Source organism: Oculina patagonica, chromosome 4, assembly GCF_052425735.1.
Source record: "Oculina patagonica isolate OP01 chromosome 4, crgOcupat, whole genome shotgun sequence".
Taxonomy (NCBI): domain Eukaryota; kingdom Metazoa; phylum Cnidaria; class Anthozoa; order Scleractinia; family Oculinidae; genus Oculina; species Oculina patagonica.
In genome coordinates this window covers 8,608,430-8,624,960 of record NC_135761.1, presented here as the reverse complement: position 1 = coordinate 8,624,960, position 16,531 = coordinate 8,608,430, and the positions used below count along the sequence as shown (strand labels likewise).

Sequence of the window (16,531 nt, the reverse complement as noted above, 5' to 3'; positions counted from 1 at the left end):
GACTGATGGTATGACTAAATGGTCTACTGATTGACTGACCGATTGATGTTAGTTTGACAGACTGGCTGACTGACTGTTTGACTGGCTGACTGGCTGACTGGCTGACTGGCTGACTGGCTGACTGGCTGACTGGCTGACTGGCTGACTGGCTGACTGGCTGACTGGCTGACTGGCTGACTGGCTGACTGGCTGACTGGCTGACTGGCTGGCTGGCTGACTGGCTGGCTGGCTGGCTAACTGACTGGCTGACAAAATGGCTCATGAGGATACATGGAATTGAAGACATGAAAGGGCGCGGCAAGTTGCATGTCAATTCGAAATTTTGACTCTTTCTCACCGGCTTTCGCTAAGTCTTCGTCCAAGTCTCCATCGTAGTTGAAAAAGCCCGATGTACTTGTTTGAAGTCCGCTGTCTTTTGCCAGTGACATGATGCGATTGCACTCCTCATCTGACAGGAACTCGGGAATTTCTATAAACACAAGCATAATACCAACTATGAAAGGGGCTGGGTTTCTAGATGTCTCATATTTTCTGCAGAGTCAGGTATAAAGCAAAAAAAATCTCTAATGGAAATAAAAACTAATATAATTGCAAACGCCCCGAACCACCTACAAAGACCCCCCTTTTTTCTCCAGTATGTCAAAATAGTCTAGTCTCGTAAGGTAAAAAGAGCTAAAGAGAGCGCAGCTGAGTTTCAACCAATTTTGGAAGGCCAGGTAACTAAAAACCACTGAAAAATACAGTTTTGTTTTCAGCTTTAGCTGTACCGAATGTTGAAACCTAAACTGAATCCTCTGGCCTCTGTTACAGCTGGTTCGTAGATTGCACCTGTAGACATAATATTATATTCGAAATCTTCAAACGTCTACAGTTGATGCACCGTTGATTCCGTTTATCTTTTAAGTGAGGTTCATAAAAATACGAAATATAAAGGAACAAAGGTATATGAACTATAAATAGAAAGTATTATTATCATACCGAATATCAAAGGTCTCATTGCTCGTGTTATAAGCTTCACAGTCTTCCCTGGACCGACCTCCAACCACTGCACGTGACCTGTCTGAAGACGACAAAAGAGTTAAAAAAGAAAACATTGTAAAAGAGGAACAAGTTTCTCGTCTGTATAGTATAGTATTGTAAAGCAATTATAAGTAGTTGATGTCGTAAGGAAAGCCGAGCCCTATATCCCATAAATGTGTCAGTGTATATCCACTCACTAAACCGAAAATATGTGAATATATGTATGGCAAGGGAGTCTAAATTTCCGGCTTTAAATGCCTCTTGAAACCTGCTACCGGTTTGCTTCTAATACTGCCACCGGTTGGCTTATTCCATTGTTTACAAGTTTCCCGAAATAAAAATAAAATCTAGACAAAATCAGTGAATATATATGACCTTAGCTTGATTAATAAGAAAGTTCCAACTTGCATTTCTGGTACATATTTACCTTTACTCCATCTAAACGGACGAGCTTGAACTCATTTCCTAATTTCTCGTGACAGGAGTCACTTGGCTCTGAGCACGTGTTTTCAATTTCCTCTCCATCAAAGCAGGGCTTTACGAATTTCTTGAAATTATCTCCGCGATCAACGACGGTATCACTTGAACAGCTACAAATCACACCGATAACCAATAAGCCAATAACCCTCATTTTCTGTCCATGATAAGCGACATTCTAGCGACCTATTGCCAGAGCCATTGCTGTTCATAAAACAACTTAGCCAAGGGTCGATTGATTCAGTTTTGCCGTTCACCTTTTCAGGTGGTTTTATTTTTTATTGATCTCAGATTGTTAACCGCAGTTCAGAAAATCGCATGCTCAAAAGAATTTTTTCTGTAATTAGACTGGGCATAAATGTTCATTATTTTAGGGAAAGGGGACTTTAAATTTGTCCACAAATAAATGAAAAATCCGTTTGGTGTTTCTACGCATTATGTACTGCCTTTGAGTTCATGGAAATGCGGTTTACAATAAATACGCACTCAAGAAGCGTTCGCGCTGTAGCTATTTGCAAGTAGATTAATCATACATTAAGTGCTTTCTTATTTTCCTTAAGTTTCCGACTAAGAAATCAGACATTTTATTCCAACACCAGTTAATCGTTGACCTCGCCGAACGATCAACGCTCCTGCGAAATGTTTGATGGAAATGTTAAACCCAAGGGCGGCTATTGAGACTATCCTGTAAAGCTTATCCAACACGTTCATGATGTAATGGTACCAGAAGCTAGCTTCTGATCGTGTTTTACTTTAAAACCATATTTGGGCACTAACACTGACAAATAAAAATGAATGACAGTTCTGACAGTGTCTATTAGTTAAAGACACCATCCAGCTAAAATATTATTAAATGGGTATCTGTGAAATTTAAATGTGTATGATCATATTGTAAACGTCAGTAACCCTATCTAACCCCAAGCCTAACCCCAAGCCTAACCCTAAGCTTAACCCTAAGCTTAACCCTAAGCTTAACCCTGTCCCTAGCCTAGCTCTAACATTAGGGTCTAGGGTTAGGGTAAATTTAACTTAGCTGCGAGCCCTTGGGCTGCAAAATATTTTGTTATCCATGCATATCGTGTAGGTATAATTTTATTTATTGGCTTATCAAAAGCGTATAAGTCAGTTATATGCAGCAAAGTGATCTGCACTAAATAAAAATATTTTACTAAATTACTCTCGCCTCCCTATAAAGAAACTAAAATTCGTGAATATTAAGTAATACTAAGTTAAACGCGTTGTTGAAACTTCCGCTCCATCAACTCGGCAAACAATCAGCTCGGATTCGTGTGATCGCCGATCCCTGCCGTTCGTATAAGAAACTAAAGATACGGAGAGAAGAACGCAATTTTTACATGCAAAGTTATAATTAGTTTTCACCGAAAATCAGCTTCTTTAAATAAATTTTCGCGGCACGTTTTATTTGGCCAATTCTCCAACAGTAAATAATAGGATTCAGAGAAGAGTTTATAAAAACAGCTGTTGTGGCGTATTCATAAGCGATTTTTACTGATCGTGTATAACCGTTCACTGTTTCAACACCCATAACCGCTAAGAACGGGAGATAAAAAGCCAACAGCAATCCGTAAACATAGAGTACAGTTATCGCTGATTTTTTGCATTTATGTACATCAACCACGTTGCATTGTAAGTTGGTAATTATCTGGTTTCGCTCAGCATTTATTTGGCGTTGATGCTTGCGCGAAATTCGGAGTATTTCAAAAGTGCAAGCTGCAGTTGTTAAAATGGCCACTACCGAAGTAATAATTGGCAAAAGTAACCAGAGTTCAAGCCAAAACTTCAAAATTGTCCCAATAGAGCAGATGATCCAAATGGCCGCTGCCGATGTTAACACCCACGGCACAGTGATCATACTTTTGTATCGCAGATGAAGAGTTAAAGCCAGAAGTCTATCTATGCTGACTCCGCTTAGCGTCAAATAAGAAACACCAGCTGTTATCCATCCACAAAAGAACTGAATCATCCGCATGTTGCAATACGTGCTAAAATCTCCCAGAAGCTCCGCTAACTTGTATGCAACGAAGGATGACTGACCAACCAATCCAACCAGAAGATCTGAAGCTGCCAGGCAAAATAGCAAGGTAAACGATGGCGAATGAAGTTCCCGTGTTTTCCATATTACGAGCATGACGATGCTATTTCCCAGCACTGCAGTCAACGCAAATAGTGCGCTAACCACACACGACAGAATACTTGCTGTAACGTCGAGCTTGGTTTGTTCCCAATGAACTTCCAAGAAGAAACATGTGGATTGCAAAAAGGTAGTGTTCATCATTAATGCCCAATTTACAATTAATTCACTCGTGCATTCTATAAACTCGAATACGTCGAGGCATGTACTAGTAATAAGAATTGTGGAGACCGCGAGGTGGAATCTCGTCTTTATGACGCCCACGTTGTCAGTCATTGATAGTTATTAAAAATGTAAGTGGTTAAAGGAAAATTAAGAAAAAAATATATGGGCTTGTTGACAACTAAAGATGCAATGCTAACACATAAAAGTTCCCATACCCGTTTCTTTTGTTAACATTATCTTTATGGATGGATGGATGGATGGAAACTTTATTAAAATGTCATAAACCACCTAGCTGGGGAAAACTCCCCACTAATACGGGGACATAACAAAAAAAGAGGTTGAAATAAAAGAAAATGCTAAAAAAATATGGCTATTTACAATAATAAAATTAAATCTAAGTTTATAGACGTATTAAGTGTCATCTAAGGCAGGAAGAAGATTAATAGGTTTTTATTGAGTGGACAAGTTCAGAAAAGGCCAAGAATATATCAGTTCGGTGAATTCGAATCTGCAATGAATCTTTCCATGTCTTTTACAGGCGATCGCTAGGCAACTGGGTTGACCATTATGATAGCCCAGTCGAAAGTAGTTAGTGTCATACATCGCGGACCCAGTTTATTTAGTATTATTATTTTTTTTTTAGTTAAACAGTTCGTGGCACAACAAATATATTATTATTGAAAAGAGAGCATCTTATGCATACGAAATGTATTCACATTATTAATTTTTAAGAAATTATGCTCTAACTCAATTGGCTAGCGACATACATATCTTTTGTATTTTGACCAAATTGGTTTCGCAGCTCAGTTGAATGCAGTCGGTGTCATGGTGTTAACTCTACCGAGTACCCAGTTTATTGTACTCTATTTTAATGAAACATTTCGTGGCACAACAAATTATGAACGAAAATGTCAGTATTTTATGCACAACTAGATATAGAGAACTTATTCAGTTTATTTTAATTAATGGTCTAACGGATTTACAAATTGCAAAAAGAAGTGAACAAACAGATCTGCCAATATAATGAAAGCCAAAGTTCAGGGAATATAAGAAACAAGGTATCGCATATTTAATTAACAAACCCACGTAGGCAAATATTAAAAAAACCGGTTAATGAGATAAGCTTTATTAAACATTGAAATTGTCGTTTTCGAGACTTTTGTGATCAGCAGATAAGACGTACAAAACGTTATACGACAGAATCTTTGTTTGCTCGCCTTTTAAGAAGAACCTGCACGCACGTTTTTGAAAAGATGACATTAAAAAAAAAAACGAGGAAGGTATAACGCTAAAGCATCTCCGTGTGACATGTGTGAGCTCATGCAGTGGCCATACGTCGATACGTCGGCTGGCTTGTGTCCAAAACGGTGAAAAAAGTCGGCTGGCTTACAATAAGTGCAAATTTGACCCCGTTCGCGTTCGTACCCGCGGACTTTAGAGCAAAGAGATTGTTTGCAGTCTACACGATTTTTCACAGAACCTCTTAAAACACTACCCTCTATATTGATGGATTATTCTTAAATATTCCAAATTTATTTATTTATTAATGCTCGACGTTTATAGTAATGAAAAACAGGTTTAGGAATATAATAGAATTAAAAATAATTTATTACTAATAAAATTAAGCCTTGAAAGTTCTGATGTCTTCTCACTGTTCTTCTTTCTTTTCAAGTTTATTTCCATCTTTCCCCAGTCAAAGTTTAATTTCTACAAAACAGTTATGTCAACATGACTCTTTTCTTTTAGGGCCGCTTCGCTATACATAATAAAGTCCCTTCAATGATACATTAATTCAATTTTAGTTAAAGGACACACAGTGCCGGATACATTACTGAAACTATAGTTCCTTCCTTTTTTAAAATAAAGATACATACATGCACAGTATTATGTTTCATTTTGAGGGAAAATACTGTAAATAACATATACAGTATGACAATTCACCCATGTTCGTAGCCACTCTTTCGCTCATAATATGTATTTACTTTGCCGATACTGTGGAATAATCTAATCGGTAAAGTTTAAAGCAAAATGTTAAAAAAAAACTACATTTTTGTCCCATCGTAAGATTGCTTCGTTTACTACTTGGCGCTGTTTTCTGAGCACTAAGTGGCTGATTATATAACAAAAACTGCCAGGAATGCACAAGAGTATTGCACATTTATGCTTTCCCTTCATTGGAAACCGGCATATTTCTACCACGACTACAGGGCAATAGACGCGGCAGGCGAGAAAACACTGGACTTCTCGCAGGGTACACTTTGTCTGACAAATTAAAAAATAATGTAGAATCGCAGGTTAAGGAATACTTATCAAGGAAGAACTTAGACATTTCGTTTTCTTGTCAGGTTTTCCTCAGTAAATTCGTAACAGCCCGTCTTATCTCCTTAATTCTCCAGCAATAAACAAGTGGATTCAAGCAGGAGTTGATCAAAACAGCACTTGTAGCATAGTTATAGGCAATTTTCACTTCTAATGTGTATCCAATGAATAAAGTCGCAAGACTCGTCAAAAAAATTGGAAAATAAAAAAGCAAGAATAAACCATAAACATAAAGTACGGTCACTGCAGATTTTCTACATTTGAGCACGTTTACCGTGTTGATTTGAAAACTCTGTTGCTGCTGACTTATCTGGCGCCGATGTCTGCGAACGATCTGAAATATTTTCAAGGTGCTTAGGGTTGTGATAAGAAATGTTGAAAGCAGTATAACGGCAGGGATAATAATCCACTTGCTGATCCAGAACCGCAACATAACGACTGTTATACATACGATCCAAAGGAAGGCAACAGTTATCAAGATTCTGTCAACAGTGACAATCGTGTTGTAGCGGAGGTGCAGGATTAAAGCGAGAAGTCGATCGACAGAGATTCCGCTTAAAGTCACCAGAGACATACCACAAGTTATATAGCTAGATATAGTGTGAGTAATTCTGAATGTGCAGTAAACACTAAAGCTTTCTGCAAGTTCGGCGATATGGTAAACCACGAAACATGGTTGAGAAATCACACCAACGAGGAGATCCGAAGCCGCGAGGCAAAACAAAAGGGTGAAAGATGGCGAGTGTAGTTCTCGTTTCTTCCAGATGACATGAAGAATTATAACATTCCCAGTAGAGGTTAACAGAGAAAACACAGCATTCAGGATACATGTTAGAATACTTGCGATGAAAGTATCTTTTGTTTGGTCCAAATGTACGCTTAAAAAGAAGCAGTTTATATGACTTACATTGGTTCTGTTCATGTTCACGTAGATGAAAGACTTGTTTGTTACCTTGGGTGCCGTACCTGATGTATGTCGTCAATGTGATTTACACTTGCACCTTTTACAGTTTAGAGTCACCTTAGGTTTGGTGATAATTCACTAAGACTGCACGGTGAACTTTCTTTGTTGTTTTAATATAATTTCATAGTTGTTTGTATAGAGAACACAGAGGCACTTAAGAAAGTCTGTCGGTAGGATTAATAACAGCAACCGTTGTCATAAGCGATAAAGCGACCAGTCACATCGCTCTTAGTTTTAACATTGAAATTAATTATATTCTATTATAGCTGGAAATTTACGAAAAAACGAAATTAACGAAAAAACTGACGTTCTTGCTCGACTACAGTACAGACTTATGAAAGGCGTTAATTTATTTTATTTTCATATGCCCAAACGTAATTACAAATTTTAAAAAGGAGACAACTAGACAAAGAAATCTTGTCATTTATATTGAAGGTCTGGAAGACAAATAGTGACTTTTCACGTAACTTTAATTAAAAACGCCTCATATAAAGTAATCAAATAAGATGTCGAAAGACCGATAACATCCTAACATTGCCGTGTTGTTTTCTCTGCCGAGGTCTTAATAAATTTCTCTTAAAGAGCCACTATTTACTTACAGAAATAACAAGAGAGATAAAAGGCGATACCACCTCTTCGTTCCAAGGAACAAAAAAAGGACAATGCAAAAAAAAAAAATGAAAACAGGAATAGAAGTGCAAAAGAATGGACACTGGAAAGGCACGCCAAAATAAAAGAAGCATCGCCAAGGATGCGGAGACCGTTTCCCGCCATACTTACAGGGTAGCGAAAATGGGAAACCTTACAGATCTCTGATCTGATACACCTGCAATAAATTAAATTTAGCTCTTTAGTTTAAATTCAGTTTTATGAAAAATATACCCTTCAAAAAAGGAACTTGAAGACAAAACGTGCCGGCTATACAAAACGGAAAGAAACCAGTTACTTGAATAAAAAAAAGAGAGAAAAACAACTAAAACAGAAGATATAAAGGGACACCTCACGGGGATCGGTTAATGACTTTCGATAAAAAAGTACTAAAATTGGCGAATAGGTCTTCTCGTCCATGAAATACACCTAGTACATCAAGATGAAGATATAACGTAAACTGTTGTTGAAGGAAGGGGGGAGCCAAAACTAATTTAAAGGTGTTTTTCCATTCCACAAGCACAAAACTTGAAAAATAAGCCTGACTTTTTCAAGTTGAGATCTAAAGTTCCTGATAGCATCACAATAATATCACTTGTTTATCGCTTCAGTACACTTGCGTGGTGATTTTAACAAAATTGGACCACTATTTATAGTTTCCATAATTATGTCTTAAGGCTGTTAAGTTTTTGAAGTGAAACTGGTGACAGTGTCCCTTTAAGATCCTTGGAAATATTCGATATTCAGCCAGTTTTAGTAACTGGCATCGGCATGGCAAAACTTAAGCTCAAATGATCAGTGAAATTTACACAATTTTTTTTTCAGCTTAAATTCTTTTAGTGACTTGGAAATATAAGCAAACAGGTTCTACTATACAAAGGAAAAAATATGTTTGAGGCCAGAAAACTTGCCCTCAAATGACTTCAGTGAAGGCAATTAATAAAAAAGGAAGCTTTGCAAGCTTTTAGCTTTGCTACCTAAAAGAGGACTTCGTTTTGTATTTAAATGATCGATTTTAGCACACAGTTTTCATACTCAGTTTTCTTATTTCATTAAAAAAGAGACTCTTCAATCCCCCGCGCGCCGGTTTAAATTTATTCTGAGTTCCAGTGATTTTGGTCTGCGAGCACATGCATCAAAGGAAGCATATAAAAATACAGCTTTAAGCTCTAGCTATACCAATTCTGACTGATCCTATACGGATAGTATTACGACTGAAATATCTCAATCCAGTATAATTTATCTCGGGCCAAACAAAACAACTACAATGTAAAGTTCGAGTAATACAGCTATAGTAAAGTTTCACAATCCCACATTTTTATGCTAACACCTGCACCCATATTTAATATTACCTTTTGCCCACAATAAGGACTCATTCAGGACCCATTCCGCCCTTTTCCTGTGTCTTGTTGTGTATTTTAAGGCGGCTCTGTTTCCGTCAATGGATCATTTCACCAGCTTATTATACAGTGACGCCACTCGCTTCAAGAACTTCACACAATAAAATACAATAAAAACTTTATTGACATCCTCTAAGGAGCGCGTCTCAGTGAGTTAACGATGATAATTACAATGGAATTATAATCATAAAAAAATTGTAATTAAAATACGGATTGCAATGGAGCTGAAATAAGGAAATATTTATATAAGTTTAAATGAGTTTTACAGTATAAACGTTTCCAGAAAATGCAAGTACAATTGAGATGCACCAAGATGAAAGCTTCTCAATTTAAAGTAGGAAATTCCTATCAAGTGTACTGAAATTTGCTCTTTCAATCAGTTTTTCCTCAGTTTATTCTTAACAGCTCGGCGAATTGCCTCAATTCTATAGCAGTACACAAGAGGATTTAAGAAGGAGTTAATAAAAACAACAGTTGTCGCGTAGTCATAGGCGACCTTCACTTTTAATGTGTATCCAGTTAAGGTCTCCACAAACATTGCCACAAAAAATGGAACGTAGAAAATCAATAACAATCCGAAGACATAAAGTACAGTCACAGCAGTTTTTCTACACTTAAGCACGTTCACCGTGTTGTTTTGAACACTTTGCTGTTGCTGGCTTATCTGGCGCTGATGTCTGCGAACAATCTGAAATATTTTTAATGTGCTGAGAGTAATAACAAGAAATGTTAGCAAAAATGCTATCACCGGAGCAAAAAGCCAACGACTCGTCACGATCCAAAGTCTCGATATAACGGCAGCTATGGCTAAGGTCCAGAGGAAAATAACAGGTTGAGTTATTCTGCGAACTGTGACAATTGTGTTGTATCGTAAATGAAGGGTAAGAGCGAGAAGTCGATCAACAGAGATCACACTTAGAGTTGACAAACACATGCTACCCGTTATCCAGCCAGATATGTTCTGAATCATTCTCAATACACAGTACGCTCTAAAGTTGTCTGCAAGTTCGGCAATCTTATACGCCACGTAAAATGGCTGGCAGATCAGTCCGACGAGGAGATCTGAAGCTGCGAGGCAAAACAAAAGGATGAAAGATGGCGAGTGAAGTTCTTGTTTTTTCCAGATGACACGAAGGATGACCAAATTTCCAGCAGATGTTATCAAAGAAAACACTGCATTGAGAATACATGTTAGAATACTTGCGATAAAAGTATCCTTCGTTTTTTCCAAGTTTACATCCAGAAAAAAGCAGCTCAAGTGATTAATGCTGGTTTTGTTCATACTGTACAGACTATTTGATTGTTAATAAATGCAAAGGAACAGATAACAAACTTATATGCTGATAACGGTGAGTGTGGCACCTGTTATTCGATATGTCATATTAAAATAATTAAATTATAATAATAATAAAATAATATTTCAAGAGGAGGCTCCCGTCACATAACGTTTGATCAATAATTCATAGTTGTATAGAAAAAAATTAACATAGCACTTGCAATTATATTGTATGAGAGACAGATCCTCTTGATCAATCAAAAACTAGTAATAACATTGGAATAATTTATGTTTGCTTAAGGTGGCTCCGTAGTTATTCCAGGCCAGACGTGATGGCTATGAAACTTTGGGAAAACTTTCGCCTATTAGTCGGTAATGATACGATTCAATTTGATTTCACTAGTGAAAAATATTTCCGTGTTACTGGCGTTTAACTGGACCCCACGTTTTGGACAAAATCGCGTCCAGTAAAAAATTTTGCTGATATTTTTTTTCTAAATTTCTGGAATCAGCTTATATTCACTTAATACACACCATAGCCAAGTTTCAGGAAAATCGTTGGAGCAGAAGTCCGGAAATACTAAGGTCATGTTAACTCAACTCTCACATTCTTTTGAAAGTTTCCATACTTGACGCTCGTCGACAAAACAAGCTACGACCCCAAATTTTCGTGAGAGGCCTCTCAAATGCTTGCTAAATCAGAGTGCCCTTCCGATTGTTAATCGTTCAAACCGTTAAAAAGTATTCGCTAGTTCTGTAAACATTACAAAATGATTGAAAACCTTCTTCACCCTCCAAAGTTGCGTTTTGCAGCATTTTGCGAAAATTATACCGCGGTTTTGCGTCAAACTCCTGCCACATAAATTTCAATGTACTGCAAAATGTTTGCATCGATTTTTGTTGCTGTGCCGTGCTGTGAACTGGAGAATTCTTCCCGGGATTGTAAGCTACTCCGCGACTGAAAGCAGGCGAGCAGTTTTGTTTATATAATTATGAATACGAAATAAGCAAATGCAATGAAATAATATAACCTTTCTCACACCATAATGACCCCTTTTGGAGAATCCTCCGCCTCGTCCTGTGTCTTGCTGTGTATCTTAAGGCGGCTCTGTTTCCGTCGATGGAGCATTTCACCAGTCTTAATATAGTGACGCGCCTCGCTTCAACAACTTCACACAATAAAATACAATACAAACTTTATTGACATTCTTCAAGGGGGTCTTCTCAATGACAATTCACGATAAAAACTACAATGGAATTATAATCATAAAAAATATAATTAAAATACGGATTGCAATGGAGCTGAATAGAAAGGTACAATAACAATTCAAAATAAGAAAATATTTATATAAGTTTAAATACGTTTTACAGTATAGACGTTTCCAGAAAATGCAAGTACAATTAAGATGCACCAAAGCTTCTCAATTTAAAGTAGCCAATTCCTATCAAGTGTACTGAGGTTTGCTCTTTCAATCAGTTTTTTCTCAGTATATTTTTAACAGCTCGGCGAATTGCTTCAATTCTATAGCAATACACAAGGGGATTTAAAAAGGAGTTAATAAAAACAACAGTTGTCACGTAGTCATAGGCGATTTTCACTTGTAATGTGTATCCAGTGAAGGTCTGCACAAACATCGTCACCAAAAATGGAACGTAGAAAATCAACAACAAGCCGTAAACATAAAGTACAGTCACAGCAGATTTTCTACACTTGAGCACATTTACCGTGTTTAATTGAACACTTTGCTGCTGCTGGCTTATCTGGCGCTGATGTCTGCGAACGATCTGAAATATTTTCAACGTGCTGAGAGTTATAACAAGAAATGATAGCAAAAATGCTACCACTGGAGCAAAAATCCAACGACTCGTCTCGATCCACAGTCTCGATATAACGGCAGTTATGGCTAAGATCCAAAGGAAAACAACAGTTTGAAAAATTCTGCGAACTGTGACAGTCGTGTTGTATCGTAAATGAAGAATTAAAGCGAGAAGTCGATCAACAGAGATCACACTTAAAGTTGACAAACACATGCTACCCGTTATCCAGCTAGATATAATCTGAATCATTCTCAAGGCACAGTACGTTCTAAAGTTGTCTGCAAGTTCGGAAATTTTATACGCCACGTAAAACGGCTGACAGATCAGTCCAACGAGAAGATCGGAAGCTGCGAGGCAAAACAAAAGGAAGAACGATGGCGAGTGAAGTTCTTGTTTTTTCCAGATGACATAAAGGATGACCAAATTTCCAGTAGTTGTTATCAAAGAAAACACTGCATTGAGAATACATGTTAGAATACTTGCGATAAAAGCATCTTTCGTTTTTTCCCAGTTTACTTCGAGAAAGGAGCAGCTCAAGTGATTAATGCTGGTTTTGTTCATACTGTACAGACTGTTTGATTGTTAATAAATGCAAAGGAACAGATAACAAACTTATATGCCTCTAACGATGAGTGTGGCAGCTGTTATACGAAATGTCATATCAAAATAATTAAATTGATTAATGTTTCATAGTCGTATAAAAAAAATTAACATAGCACTTGCAATTATAAAGTATGAGAGACAGATCCTCTTGACCAATCAAAAACTAGTAACAACGTTGGAAAAATTTATGTTTGCTTAATTTGTTTTGAATTTCCATATACACTTATACGCTGTTCACTGTTTACTTATCAATTTCCATTCTCGTCGCCTGAGAGCAGAAGTACTCTTTCTCGCAGAAATTTATCTTAATTATCAAAACTTTTAGTGTGTTGCTTCAAAAATCTTGTCTCTGTTTTCATTGTACGTACTTTCAGTTTACATCTTCGCGCTGCGGAAGACGATGGAGGCCATTGAAAATAGCTTTTTCCCCCTCTGCATCTTTCGCAGCTGCTGTTCCGCCCTCCTACCAATTCCAACTCTAATGTGCAGCTTGGTTTTAGAGCTGTACTTTGATGATTCCCAAAGAGGCTGACGAGAAGCGAAAGCATTTCTGACAAGGGCCAGTCCTTGCTTGATGTCTGACTCCCTTTCACTTTGCTTGTCTAGCATTGCACCAAGGTAAGTGAATGCTTCGACGTCTTCCAGTTGATTGCCTTCAACAGTGATGGAATCGCTCCTCTTTCTATTTAGGCGCATGGTCTTCGTTTTGCTGGGGTTAACGCTTAGCCCAACAACTTCAGCTGTATCGTGGAGGCGGGATGTCTTCTCCTGCATGTCGCTATGTCTGCTTGCTAAGAGTGCAATATCATCTGCGTAGTCCAAATCTTTTCGAAAGGTGGTGAGATTCCAACGCAGCCTTTTTCTTTTATTAAGCGTATTTTTTTATGACCAATCAATCACGATCACGAAGATGAAGCTTGACATGACACAGCCCTGCATCACACAACTTCTCACCTTACACCAGTGTGATGTTCTTTCTTCCTAAGGACGCAGCTTGAGCTCTGATCGTACAGATCTCTGATAATGTTGATGTACATGCTAGGAAAGCCGTATTCCTGCATTTCTGTCCATGGCTTCTCTATGATGACGCTATCAAAGGCTTTTTCTGGGGACAACAAAGTTAATTTAATTGGGAGCCTGCTATTCCATACACTACTCCAGGATGTTCTGAGTGTGAATATCTGTCTCATTGTCCCCATTATTTGTCTCACCAGACTTTTCTTGATGAAGCTTCCCATCTACACCTTTCTCTATCAATTAGATTTCTACAGATCTTTGATAGCACTGATAGGAGAGATATACCACGGAAGTTGTCACATGTGTTCGGGGTTTGTATAACGAGCGATCTTCTCCGGTCTGATTGGATCCTCTGCTCAGCCAGCCATAATCTTGTTGAAGGGCATATGGAGCTTCTTGATTGCAGTGTCTTGCGTGCACTTGAAGGGGGACCGCTGTACACAGGCTACGTGCACTTAAGCATTTCTGCACTGTTGGAGTCCATTCCTGGACATTTTTGTTCTTTAGTCTTGAAATGGCACCTCTTATCTAAGCTTCCGATATCTCTGATTCTTTCTGGTAGTTGCTGTAAACAACAGGGCCAATGTTGCTTGGCACATCAGTACTTGTAGAGTCCACGTTCAGCACTTGGTCAAAATGATCCTTCCATCTTTTTTGGATTTCGTCTTCATTCATTAGAATTAAAGCTTCCCAACTCTGTTGCGAATGGCTGCCATTGTGTTTCTCTTTACCTGGACAATCTGCTTGGTCAGCTGGTAGAGGTCACTGATGTTGTTGCTCCTAGTTGCATTTGCCGCTCTTCCGCAATGTTGTCCACCATTGTTCTCTTATCAACCACTGCACTCGCTTTTACCCTATTATCCTTTCTTCTTTACTCTTCTGAATTCTGCTCTTTCAGTCGCTCAGATTTGACTTGCCCAAGTTGCTCTTCGATCTGTCTTCTCCAGTCCATTCTCCTGTATGATTCGGCACCAAACCAGTATGCTTCATCCTTCTCCTTTCTCCGAGGGCAGCCTCTGTACTCTCATTATATACATTCTTCAACTGCAACCAACTCTGCTTAATACTGTCATCCTCATTACTGTCATTACAGTCTTGTCTTCATTGTTGGCCAATGCTTCGAATCTTTTTCGGACTTCAATGCAGAACTGCTGTTTGATTTCCTGGTCCCTGAGTTTCATTGTATCCTACAGTTTTTTCCCTTTCTTCCTCTTCCTCTTAGCTCTGCACAACTTCAGCTTCACCCTTGCCAGTGCAAGATGATGGTCGCTGCTGGCATCCGTCTCTCTCATCGCACTGGTGTCGAGTAGAGACCTCCTATACCTTCCATGACTACGATGTGATCAATTTAGTTACAATCTTGACCATTTGGTGAGATCCAGGTAAACTTGTGAATATATCTGTGCTTAAGTGTCATTGTCAGAGAAAGTGTTCCAGACCTTGGAAGTCGGGGTTCAACCGATTTTCCTGAAACTTACTGCAGAAGTTGGCCTTGATGAGATATTCCAAAAGCCATTTGGATTTGGTTATCTGACTTTTACTTTCAAAGTTCCAGGGGTTGTCCCATATTGAGCCTTCAAATCATGAAAAATCCTGTTTTTGAAGGAGTAAGTTTGCATTTGTATAAAATCAAACACATAAAACCTTTTGACTAAAAACTTGTAGGCTGTGATTCTACTGGCTATTTAATAATTCCATATAATTTAAGTGATTTTTACATGTAACGTTTGTTATGTATTTTAATAAGCGCAATAAAGACATTTTATTTATTATTTTATTTATTTATTTTTATTTATAAATGCTCTTTCATTTCATATATGCCGATTCGGCATAGAGGGATTTGACAGTGTGAGGCATGGCACGAAATTTGGCCAACTTTTGATGAGAAAACCACTACCCAAAATTGCCCAAATTTAGATGTTCATTTAATTTAGCAAAAAAAGACACTTATATTTTATATCAGGAGTCATCCCAATGCATGTAGAACAAAATTCAGTTGAGAAAAATTTGGGCCGTGTAATTTTTTAGTTCTTTAATGACGCATTTTGAAGCACACCCTGACCTAATTTGCATATTGTCAAAACCAATAGTTTAACATCCATACTTATTTTATTTATTTCCAAACACTTTAATTTGCCTTGGTGAGGCTTAAAGTTCTTAGGAAAGCTGCTATCAGCAGTAATAAGGCGAGTAAAATAAGTCCCAAAATTTAGGCAAAACTGAAATAGTGCAAAAACGCTCCACTGTGTAAATTTTAAGGTCCAAGTAATCATTTTCCGTGTTCTAAGACAAAATTGGTCTTAAAAACCGAATTAAAAAAGACCAAACAGGGAATTAATTATTATTTTATTCTTGCGTAAACAGAAGGATCGCATTTCAGTTACCATGGCAACGACTGGTCAGAGCTCAAGTTACGTGCAGCTACTCACGGCTGCATAATCCCTACAAAACGAGTGTTAATCAAAGAAATTGAGCTTTACATTCCCAAACACGACAAAGGACTAATTTTTTATGATAAAGGCGAGTTTCTAAAAATAAAACAACGGCGATCCGAACGGTTTTTTGTCGCATTTTGAAGAACATGTGCTCATATCGCGAACAGACCCAAACATGTGCGAAGCAAAATAAAATATCATTTACCTCAACTTTTCGCTTCGAATCTCGAGCTAACC

At 37.8% G+C, this 16,531-nt stretch overlaps 7 protein-coding genes across 7 annotated transcripts in view; 1 reads left to right on the top strand and 6 right to left on the bottom strand.

Annotated features, from left to right (window-relative positions):
• LOC144648133 (transmembrane prolyl 4-hydroxylase-like) overlaps nucleotides 1-73 on the top strand; it is a 4,997-nt gene extending 4,924 nt beyond the window's left edge. Inside the window, exon 8 of the mRNA XM_078507766.1 lies at nucleotides 61-73. Coding sequence (XP_078363892.1) covers nucleotides 61-73 — 13 coding nt within the window. The remainder of the gene's footprint in view (nucleotides 1-60) is intronic.
• A 160-nt stretch (nucleotides 74-233) lies between these two features.
• On the bottom strand, nucleotides 234-1,856 carry LOC144648132 (uncharacterized). The gene is made up of 3 exons (XM_078507764.1): nucleotides 1,448-1,856; nucleotides 979-1,060; nucleotides 234-469 (listed from the first exon to the last, which is right to left on the bottom strand). The coding sequence occupies exons 1-3, from the start codon at nucleotides 1,649-1,651 to the stop codon at nucleotides 234-236; spliced, it is 522 nt and encodes a 173-aa protein (XP_078363890.1). The 5' UTR covers nucleotides 1,652-1,856.
• Nucleotides 1,857-2,866: 1,010 nt separating this feature from the next.
• On the bottom strand, nucleotides 2,867-3,912 carry LOC144648131 (melanocyte-stimulating hormone receptor-like). The gene has a single exon (XM_078507763.1). The coding sequence runs from the start codon at nucleotides 3,791-3,793 to the stop codon at nucleotides 2,867-2,869; it is 927 nt and encodes a 308-aa protein (XP_078363889.1). The 5' UTR covers nucleotides 3,794-3,912.
• A 1,064-nt stretch (nucleotides 3,913-4,976) lies between these two features.
• Nucleotides 4,977-7,246, bottom strand: LOC144652192 (melanocyte-stimulating hormone receptor-like). The gene has a single exon (XM_078512206.1). It carries the CDS (start codon nucleotides 7,053-7,055, stop codon nucleotides 6,156-6,158), a length of 900 nt encoding a protein of 299 aa, XP_078368332.1. The 5' UTR covers nucleotides 7,056-7,246; the 3' UTR covers nucleotides 4,977-6,155.
• Nucleotides 7,247-9,519: 2,273 nt separating this feature from the next.
• Nucleotides 9,520-10,430, bottom strand: LOC144652221 (trace amine-associated receptor 7d-like). The gene has a single exon (XM_078512231.1). The coding sequence runs from the start codon at nucleotides 10,425-10,427 to the stop codon at nucleotides 9,522-9,524; it is 906 nt and encodes a 301-aa protein (XP_078368357.1). The 5' UTR covers nucleotides 10,428-10,430; the 3' UTR covers nucleotides 9,520-9,521.
• Nucleotides 10,431-11,863: 1,433 nt separating this feature from the next.
• On the bottom strand, nucleotides 11,864-12,803 carry LOC144652739 (trace amine-associated receptor 7c-like). Its single transcript, XM_078512795.1, has one exon. The coding sequence runs from the start codon at nucleotides 12,798-12,800 to the stop codon at nucleotides 11,895-11,897; it is 906 nt and encodes a 301-aa protein (XP_078368921.1). The 5' UTR covers nucleotides 12,801-12,803; the 3' UTR covers nucleotides 11,864-11,894.
• Nucleotides 12,804-13,217: 414 nt separating this feature from the next.
• LOC144648130 (uncharacterized) lies at nucleotides 13,218-14,041 on the bottom strand. Its single transcript, XM_078507762.1, has 2 exons — nucleotides 13,797-14,041; nucleotides 13,218-13,704 (listed from the first exon to the last, which is right to left on the bottom strand). The coding sequence occupies exons 1-2, from the start codon at nucleotides 14,039-14,041 to the stop codon at nucleotides 13,218-13,220; spliced, it is 732 nt and encodes a 243-aa protein (XP_078363888.1).
• Nucleotides 14,042-16,531: the final 2,490 nt, after the last annotated feature.